This window comes from Telopea speciosissima, chromosome 5 (assembly GCF_018873765.1).
Source record: "Telopea speciosissima isolate NSW1024214 ecotype Mountain lineage chromosome 5, Tspe_v1, whole genome shotgun sequence".
In the NCBI taxonomy this organism is placed as follows: domain Eukaryota; kingdom Viridiplantae; phylum Streptophyta; class Magnoliopsida; order Proteales; family Proteaceae; genus Telopea; species Telopea speciosissima.
In genome coordinates, this window is record NC_057920.1 from 64,664,398 (window position 1) to 64,675,372 (window position 10,975).

General features: G+C 38.0%; 1 protein-coding gene across 1 annotated transcript in view; it reads left to right on the forward strand.

Annotated features, from left to right (window-relative positions):
• Positions 1-436: 436 nt before the first annotated feature.
• The window catches only part of LOC122663268, a 75,003-nt gene continuing 64,464 nt past the window's right edge, over positions 437-10,975 (forward strand). The window contains exon 1 of the mRNA XM_043858953.1: positions 437-642. Within this exon, the coding sequence (XP_043714888.1) occupies positions 592-642 (51 nt within the window). The 5' untranslated portion in view covers positions 437-591. The remainder of the gene's footprint in view (positions 643-10,975) is intronic.

The window sequence follows — 10,975 nt, forward strand, 5'->3', positions numbered from 1 at the left end:
TAGAAATGACTATCCTATCCCCTGTCCAAACACATTGGCCGAGGTGGGGTCCACCTCCCTCTATTAGATGTACTTGACGATCAAGTATGAGCAATGTAATTGAGAAGATAAAAATTCCTCAAACACACTACCCGGGTGGGGGTCCACTTCCCTTATTAGATGAAATAGAGGAAATGGAGGGGCAGATTAATGGACACGATAACTTTCCGGGTGTGAAGTGGCTGGTGTTGTACCTTTTAGTGGCGTTACTTTATACCACAAATTTTTATACCCCACATTTCTCTAATAAAAAGTAAGGAGTACGTTCTCCACTAAAGGCGTTACTTTACTTGGTTGCTCCTCCACTCCCACACTTTCCCGCAAGAGTCAGCACAAAATCTTCCTCCGATCGCTTCAAACCTCTCTACTCCCTCCAGTAATCTCTCTGGGGCACCCCTTTTAGCACAAAGACGTAAATTCCCGTGAAAAACCTACCCTGTTGCTTCTCTCCACTCCATCACTTTCCTGCACGAACCCTCTCTGTCTCTTCTTCTTATCTTTTACTCTTCTATTTCACTTCCTCATCTCTTGCTCTCTTCTCTCTCCAGTTGTATGCAAACAAGCTGGTTGGGGATTTTGGTCGCAGGCGCTCCAACCGTAAAGGTAGGATTCTATTTCTCTTCTTTGTTTATCTGTCTGTATGGATGATCGAAGCTCTGTTGATTCTGTTGGTTTCTGTAAAATATGAAGATATTATTCTTATTAATATATCTATCTCTGTTGGTTTATTTTCTCATTACATCTCATTTTTACAATTCACTAAGACAGGAATTGCTAAGCCTGGAGCTAAGCTGAGTCACTTGGTTTTAGTAGTCTTCTACTCCTTAGCTCATTGACTGGATTGATCGACCAGTATAGGTCAAGACTCTCACTTTGATTTTGAAAGCAGAAAACTACAATAACAGAATAATATCTAGAAAGATGAATGAACGTATGGTTATCAAGATCAGTTAGTTCATTACCTTAAAAAATAAATAAATAAATCGTGGGTGGTCTTTACCTCAGCCTAGGTTTTGTGTTGGGGAAAACAGGGGGGGGAGGGAGAGAGAGGGGAATTCTTTTTTTTTTTTTTTGGTAAAGGAAGGGAGAGGGGGAACTCGTGGTCAGCAAAAGGGGTTTTTGAGTGAACAACCTTGGGGATCCTTGAAAGATTTGGTTGGGTTTTTGATTGCTGGTGGAGATTTTTAGCAAGGGAGTAAAAGAAGAAGGGACTTGAAGAAAGATCAACGTGATTGAATCTGTGTGTTGTTAGATTTGGGAGATTCGGCTCAGGAGGAGCCTTCCCTTCAAGAGGTAAGCTTCCCCATCTATTTAGATGATGAGTTCTCTGTTTTTGTTTTGTATTTGGGGTTTCAAAAGAAATAAGTTTTCATTTTTTGGGATTTAGAGTGTGGAATGAAGAAATAATAGAAGAAACAAAGGAAAAAAAGAAAAAAAAAATAGAAAAAGAAGAAGAGGAGAAGTAAGAAGAGAAGGAAGAAGAGCAGAGTTGAGGGAAGGGCTGCTGCTAGCATCCCTGGCCTGCTGCTACAGTGGCCCGGCAGCCACTTCCTTCGCCCCCTACTCTGTGTGTGTGTGTTGTGTGTATGTGTGTGAGTATACTGCTGTTTTGTGTGTGTCTCTGTTGGGTTGAGGTCCTTCTGACCTCAGCCACAGCTATAAAAAAAAGAAAACAAAAGTAGGGAAAAGAGAGGAAGAAGATGAAGAAGAATACAAAGGAAGAATAACGAATGCTAGGGAGACGATGAGAGACCCATTGAAAGGTCTAGTAAGTTTTTGGGAGGTATGAGTGATGCAGATAATGTGTCTAGTACTCTTAACTACTTTTGCTTCTAAGTTTTTGTTTTTTTATTTGAAAGGGCCATACATTGAAATTATTCATGTGTTGATATCTGAACCTTTCTTTAACTACTATTTCAGTTAGGATTCATTTAATGGGTACATGATTTTGGTGGTTCCTTCTGCTGGAATCTCGTTTGTTTTGCCAATTTGTTAACTTGGCGCATTACTGAATGAAACATTTGATGTGCCAACAAATTAAGTGTCGATTTATCTACCAATACCAGTTCTTGGGTTTGAACAAAATTCCATACATGTACCAAAACCAACTGGCCCATTGTTTTGCATAGTGGTTTTATTCCTCTTGTGCCTGTTGTATATAAGAAATGTCTTCCCCACACTTCACTTCAAAGCACATTGGTTCACATTGTTTAAGCATTGTTTTGAGTATCTCAATCCCATTGCTTTGTAATTGTTTGTCTATGTTTATTTTTTAATAGGAAATGAGTTGGTCATCGAGTGATAACTTTTTTGTTAACGCAAAGTTAGAGGTCTTCTCAGTCGACCTCTTTTCCGAACCATTAGAATTGACACAGAGCAAAGTTGTTGTCTACGATGGGCCGAAAGGTAATGATTTCAAGAGGTTCTTGCGTTCTAGGAACTTTCGAGTAAACTGTCAAGGAAAGGCTATTGTACAAGTCCAAAAATGCAATGACGAGGGTGAATTTCTTGAGTGTCAGTATGATTTCTTTGTTCTAGAAATGGTGGTACCATTGGGTCCTTTTGGTTTCTCAAATGTGCCATTACTGAAGCCGCCAACGGTAAATGAATTGCGAATCCTCTTGGTCAATACCAAGGCTGAATTGGCGAAGAAGAACGATGAGCTTAATGAATTAATGAAGCGGAAGACTGATCACGACTGGAATCCTGAACAATTCCGACTGACTATTGTTGCAATCACAAACTCAATGAAGAGAGTGTTTGTTGACTTTGGTCTTGAACCACCAGCAAGTGGAGATCCAAAATCTGTGTTGAAGTTTCTAGAGATGTTACATGATCTGATCCTTCACAAAGAATTTGGGATGTTACATGATCTGAACCTTCAAAAAGAATTAGATACGACTTTCTTAGTAGCCGCGAACGGGATACTGGCCTCGATTGCAAGTATATTTGAGAAACGCATTGGCTTAAGCATTGGCATGGAAATGAATAGTCCGAGTACTCAAGCCCGTCTCATTGAGAATCTACTTACCTTAAGAGGCTTTATGGTGGATTCCCACTTCTTTATCGATGGCAGTGTTATAGTCAGAGATTTCCGTCTAATGAACGAGGATGACCTCATAGTTATCTTTCGGGATTCTGCAGCAGAAGTGGCTGAGCTCAAGCAGAAGGAGATGGGTGTGAAATCCATCGATAACATCGAGGGAAAGTCCATCTTCTATGGTTATTTCAACATCCCGACGGTCGGGATGTTCAAGGGTGTATTGACCAGAGTTCATGTCAACCTGCCCGATGAGATCATGGTGAAACTTCGAGTAGGCGGAAAACATAACCTTAATGATAAAAGGTTTTGGTTTGTCCATGCCAACGGGGCTGGTATATTTCAAAAGAATATTGACTCGACAGACAGTAATCTTGAAGATGTCAAATTCAAACCTTCTCGGATCTTAGGTGACTCAACCAACTTCTTTGGGTTTCTCCGCAGGATGAATCGAACTTATGTGAACGCGACGGGGAAATATCTCAATTTTCAGTTTTCTGCTACCAAATTTTCAAATTGGTATGCTTATCCTAATTCTGTTCACTACGTTGATAAGGGTCATATAATTTGTGATCCTTTTAAATTGGTGCAATATGATGCGAATACATGTGGAGAAGGTATCGTACAACGAAACGTTGTAATCCCTGATGGAAGTGGACCTTCACCAAAAGAACAGGCCACAGACTGGATTGTGAATGAAGGTCTGCGTAACGATTGTGCTTTCACTTTCAAAGATAATTGTTTTGTTGGGAAAATAAGGGAAGTCTCTTCTTGTACTTTCCGCAAGAATGCTTTGGTCAGCGTCTTCTTCGAACAAAGTCAACATGGGGAGAATTGTTATGTTGATGCTTTAGCAACAACTTTCTTTGTCTTAAATGCAGAGGAAGTAAAAGTATGGAACACTCTACGTAATGCGGCTCCGCACTTTATTCCATAGGCCCTATAGTTCATTTTATGTTTTGTTTTATTTTACTTTATTTTAGTTTTTTTTTTTAAGTTCTGTTATATACAGGTAATGTAAATTTTGAGGCTACTCTGAATTGTCTGATCACACTATTGTATTTTCTCTTCCAAGGAATGAGGTATCAGTTTGATTAATGTGCTTAAGCAGTTTTCCATAGTTATTGTTATTGTTGTTGTTGTTGTTGTTATTTAATGATCTGCGATTGATTAATAATGTCAAGACACAACATTAAATAAAATAGCTCCATTGAGGCCTATACACACATGAGATATACTAACATGTTAAGGACTAATTTTAGAGGAGACATTACATGGATTTGGAAAATTTGTGAGAAATATATGGGATTGTTTTGGGGATTTATGAGCTAGGAACTGGGAGGAAAGTTATAATGAACTAAACATGGATATGAAAGACCAATGTAGGGCTGGTAAGTGTATTGGACTCAAATGAAACCTATATACTAAGTAAGGTATGATTACCAGATATATGAGGCTAATGAGTAACATGAACAGTAAAAGAACCTAATATATTTATATGGAGCTTAATACTAGTATCATGGGCTGTTTTGATGTAATGCTTGAATGGCTATGATGAAATATAGGCTTTCATTAAAAAAAAAAAATCTGTTTTGGCTTAAAGGGGCTTAACCTCTAAGTGTACCTTGGTTTGTTGTTGGGAGTATGTTTTGAATTACTAAGACTTGAGGTTTTACATGTTTGGAATGTGAAGCTTGTATGTTGAAGAATATTTATGATTCAAATAATGGAGATTTTGCAAATGAGATTGGATATATATTGTACAAGAATCAATGTCTAAAAATGTTATGAGTAGAAAACAATGAGTACTGTAATATGTGGAACTGTTATATCCTTGAATAAGTAACATGACCATGCAAGTAGATAGAGGAAAATGGATTATTAGAGAAGTGACTATTTTTTTGTGAGGGCTAGGGGAGGGTGTCCTAAACCTCTCTAAGGTCTCAATAACTCCAACCATTCATTGGTTATGAAGCTCACAAGGTAAATAACCTCCATTACATAAATCTAGGGTTTTGAGTTGGGGAAAACATTGGACAGCAACAAGGTTGCGAATGGGGCTTCATAGGGTTGTAATCAAGGGAGTATGATCCATTGATGTGGCTTATTGCATTGCTAAGCTCATTCCTTGGGTCCCAAGTGGAACCCTAGGTCAAATCTATCCCTTAGAGAATCCCCAAAACCCAAAATAGAGTAGAGAGAGTGAGAAAGATAGTATGAGAGCCTACCTCGATTAATGTGAGAGTTAATGGCATCCTTCACCAATCGATCAAGCCTTGGACTCCCTTCTTCCTCTCCACCTTCCTTTCTCTTCGGTCATGGCCCTTGAAACAAGAATGCTGTCATTTTTATGCTTAATAGTATGATATGGTAGGGTGTTAAAGCATATAGCTGGAATTTTAGGAAAAATGCTAATTGATCTATTATATTGTGTGGTATGTGGATTTTTCATGATAGAGATGACTAGGAAATAAGCATGCTCATGGTTTGTGGAATTATCGATTCTTGAAATATAAATTTTTAGTTGAATGTTGAGAAAGATTAGGACTAATGTACTGTCATACTTTTACATGTTTGGCTGATGGGAAATTTTGAAGGTACAGGGTTGTTATGATCTTTTATGCCAATGTACAGACGATGGAGAAGAATTACGATGAGCAGGCAAAGCAAGGTATTCAGGTGATGTTGTCCCAGCCTGAGTAGAAGATGATGGTGTGTAAAGAATACAAACTATCCCGCATTTCACCTATGCCAATCGGCTTCTTCATTTTTAAGTCCTGAAAAACACAAAAGGTTGGAAGAAAAATGGCAGCATTGAGTTTACTAGTGGAAAGCAAATTGTAAGAAAAGGATGGAACACATAGGACATTATTTAATGGGACAATAGGGGACAATTGAGTGTCACCCATATGGGTCACTGGTGTAGTTTTGCCATTAGGAAGATAAACAGACTTAGAATAGCTATTCTCTTGAATGATTGAGAGTAGTGAAAATTTTGTGGTATAACGACAATATCAATAATCCATGAAGTATCTGAATTTAGAAACAGAGTTGCAGCTGTACCAACAAAATTAGTAGATGAATCTTCAGGAGTAAGAAGAGAGAACAACTGTTGATATTGGCTAGCTGTGAATTGATGCAAAGAGGTGCCAATTTGCATAGACGATTGAGGTTTTAATTTAGTCTGTAATGGAACTGTGGCAGCATTAGGGAATCCAAATGGCTCACTTAATCCTATAAATTTTTGACGAACTCTCTCAAATTGTAAATGAACCTGTAAATCTTCTGTAATGGAACTGTGGCAGCTTTAGGGAATCCAAATGGCTCACTTAATCCTATAAATTTTTGACGAACTCTCTCAAATTGTAAATGAACCTGTAAATCTTTGTATGCACTACATGAACAATTGGGAAAAGTTGTATAGGATATCAAAATTCATCCCATATAGTTTTCAAAGTAGTAAAGTAAGCAGATATATACATGTGTTCTTGACGAAGAATAGAAATATTGATCTTTTGAGTTCATATGTTCTCGGATCATTGCCCTGAAAAATCTTTATTCTAAATCTAACCATACCTCTTTTACATTGTCAGCACAATTGATGCTATTAACAATATTGGGCGAAACACTGTTGAGAAAAAAAGAAAGAAGCATGTTGTTGCAACATTCCCATGCTATGGCAAGAGCTGTTGGTGGGTCGAGGTAAAGTGCTGTCGATGAAATCATATACTGTTCTTTACAGCCAAAGCAATTTTGGCTGCTCGTTTCTAGGAAGGAAAATTATCGTTTTAAGTGTTTGAAATTTTTATGGGATTTGTTTTTTGTTACCTTAGATGTTTATTTTTACCATGAATGACTTAACTATGTATATCTTAATTAGTTTTAAACGAGTCGATTAGGTTTAAACCGTTTAACTAAATGGTCTCAAATTTGAAACCAAAACCAAACCATTTATTAAACAGTTTTACAGTTTCGGTTTAAATGGTTCGATTCGGTTTGATTTCAGTAAATGGTTTCTCTTTGGTTTTGACACCCTTAGCTGTGGGAGCCATATGTCTCTCTAGTCTCTAGGGGCGACCTTGTTGTAGTTAATGTGCTCGACCCTTTTTCCTTGCCATGCATTGCCAGTCTTTGTCTGCCTTACATTCCACTCTTTCTCCTTGTCTTTCTTTGACCCCACTCTCGCGTGGATACTGTTGGAGAGGTGGTGGCCCAATACTCATACGTTCCTTCTACTTGGGGGTAAGAAGACGATCATCCCCCTCTGTTTTTATACTTTGGCTGGTCTTCCTATTGGTGGAAGGGCCAGCATCATTAACGGGGATCAATTTGTGGGAGAGCACTTGAGGGATGTATAGGATCTCCTAAATCATATAGATAACCTTGCTACCATTTCCGGATTTTTATCCCCTCAAGTTGCCTGCCCTTCAATTTTCTCAATTTCATCTAATAGGGGGACATAAATGACCACCCTACCCCCTACCTGAACACATTGCCTGGATGGGGTCCACCTCCCTCTATTAGAAGGAATTGAAGAAATTGACGGGCAGGCAAATTGAGGTGATAATTTTCAACCTCCAGCTCATTTTATTTTGATAGGATAATGAATGGAAGCAGAAGCAAAGGATATCCTTCAAGGGCTTCAATAAGATGCCGTTTTGGGATGCAAAAGTGTAGAAATTTTTTGGGCTGATTCATAGGACTTGCGGGACTACTGCCTGAACCAGATACGGGGGTGTGGCCATGGGCTTTAGCCTCAGTTTGTTTTGGATATTTCATGTCTCTCGGGGGTATGGTGTTATGAATGCTGAAAGTGATATTGTAGAGTCTTTTAAGTGTTTGCCTGTATAAGGCTGGTGCAGGGGTGGGATACTATGGTCTCGTGGAACAATGTAGATATTAATGTTTTCTTTCCTCAATACATTTATTTCTTACACCAAAAAAAAAAAATGTTACAAGGTCTATGCAGGCCCTACAATCTTTCGAAATCAGCTTACTAATGCAAGCGACGCTATACAAGATATTGTACCCCCAACATTTGCCAATAATTAGAACCTTACTGCTACTCCAATTGCTTAACTTACTGTTGATGTACTCTTAGGGTTGAAGAAATTGGTGTGGAATCTGTGGATGGTCATTTTATATTAGATGCTTATCCTCTATTGCCTTTGATACCTGTAAATTATATAACTTTGGAGAATAAGATGAGGAGAAAATAAAAGGTGTCAAATTCTAAATACGTACGGAGGTGTCATTTGGACAATCCCATTGCCAAAAAGAAGAAACTAAGCTTGTGTATGGCTTTTTGGCCAATTGTAAATGTCTTAAATATGTAGATCATTGTAGCTGTCCAACTTAAATTGTTTGCCTGGCCATTTGCTCTTAATTTACCTAGGAACCCTAGCAAACCTGAGGATCACGACTTGGGCTCCTCTCAAACTTACTGGAGTCCTAAGCCTGAATTTTGATCTGGGTTGTTAATTAGAATCGAAATCGACATTGACTGTTTAAATCGAACTGAACCAATCGGTTCGATTTTGGTTTAAAAATATGGAATACTTTTTCTCAGTTCGGTTTCAGTTTCATGATTGAAATGGTCAAACCGAACTAAGTTACCCATTTTCGAACTGAATAAATTATATTCTTTTTTAATGTTATTTATATGGATAATAAATTATATTCCCTTTTAATGTTTGAAAAAAAATTGGTTGGTTATGGCCCTATCAACTAAGGGGTTTTATGTTAGTAAAGATATTAAAAAAATTAGCCCGAACACCTAAATTGAATACAAACTAGATCAAAACCGAATAGTTAATTAAACCAACTCGGTTCAGTTCTTGATTGAAAAAGACTCTTATTTGGTTTCAGTTTTGGTTTTCACATACTGTAACTTGAACTGAATTGAAAAACCGAAACCGAATACCAATCATTGGATTTGCATCAAATTGACTTGACAGACATAGGCCACCGAGGATCCAAATCCAGTTTTTACAGTAAAAATCTTTGTGCAGAGGAAGTGTTGCGAAACTCTAGCCAAACTGAAATCGATCCAAAAAGCCCAAGGCCTAAGAAAAATTAAAGTTCCGAATCCTGTTCCTAGCGTGTGATAAAAGTACAAATCTGGAGGTGCCAAACTGCTCGAACCAGTCCCGAATCCCGTTCCAAGCGTGTTATAAAAGTAAAAAAACCGAATCATCCTTTAACTTAATTGCCTCTTACCTCTTCCTTCATCTCTTATTCTCTTCTATATCTCTCCACAGAACCACTCTCAACTCTCAAGGCTCTCTCTCCCCGGGCACCTCCAACTACCAAGAGCACATCTTTCTTAGCAGTACCTACTTCTGCTCTCTCTCTCTCTCTCTCTCTGTTTGATTCGATCGTTTCTTCAAGGTAATAATGATTATAATCAATCTTTACTGTGCGCTTTGTTTTCTGCAATTCATTTCTTTCAAAGCCTATTTAATGGTGAATGGTTTTTTATAGTGTTGTAATTTATGTTCATGGTTGATTACATAACCCATTCACCATTTTCTAGTTTTGAAAGCATGGGCTCAGTAATATAGGTTGGATACTTGATTAATCCTGATATTTTCTTGTTCCATTATTCTTTCATGCATCCATTTTCTTGTTCCCTACCAATGGACCCCACCCGGGTAGGGTGCTCGAGCAGTGGGTGGGGCATTCATTTCGCCCTTGCCTGTGTGAGGCCGCAAGCTGGCCGATTGGCTGTCTGGCCGTAGAGGATCCAGATTGTTGAATGTTTCTTTACCATAGTTGTTTATTTTAACCATGAATGACTTAACTTACTATGTTTATAATAATCAATTTTAAACAGTTTATCATTGGTTTAAACATGTTGGTTCGGTTTAAACCGTATAACTAAATGGTCTCAAATTTTAAACCAAAATCAAATCATTTATTAAACGGTTTCACAATTTCGGATTAAACGGTTCAGTTTGGTTTCGGTTTGCTTTTGACACCCTTAGGTCTGGGAGCCATATGTCTCTCCAGTCTCTAAGGGCGACCCTATTTTAGTCAATGTGGTCTGCCAGTCTTTGCCTGCCTTACATTCCCTGTCTTCGTTATTTCCTCTTCTCTATTAATCTGGTATTGCATCTATTATTTTCCATCTTGCATATGTGTGTGTGGAATTAGGAGTCAACTTGACTCTAAAACTTATTAACGATATTAATATATATCTTCTTGATAGATCCGAAAGTTTAGTTTTCTCCTCTGTTTTGATCATTTCTCCTTGCTTTATAAACAATTAAACATGTCCAACCAAAAAATAAATAAATAAACAATTAAACATGGAAAGTGCATAAAATTTCATGTGAAGGTCATCCACAATCATTTCATTGAAAATAATCCATTTTAATCATCCATAAGTCATATTAAATGTTTGAAACAACCTCATGCATGTAATAGTCACAACTGGTTGGCACCATGTGTCTATTACACAAATTTTTCTCCTCTCAGGTTTCTTGCCCGGTCAGGTGCGTAGGTTCCTCTCATAGGAGGGCGTAAATGACGACCTCACCCCACCTGGGCAGTGTGTTTGGGCAAGGGGTGAGGTCGTCATTTCTGCCCCTCCTATGAGAGGAACCTGCCCACCTGGCCGGGCAGGGAACCTGAGATGAGAACGTTGATGCACGAATAAATTAACAAATATCTACTAATACTAGTTCTTGGGTTTGAACTAGATTACGTACATTTATCAAAACTCCATTGTTTTGCATGGTGATTTTATTCCTCCTTTGGATATGGATGTTATATATAAGAATGTCTTTCCCATACTTCACTTCAAAGCACATTGGTTCACAGTTTTTAAGATTTTTTTTTGCGTATCTCAATCCTATTGCTTTGTAATTGCTTGTCTGTGTTTATTTTTAATAG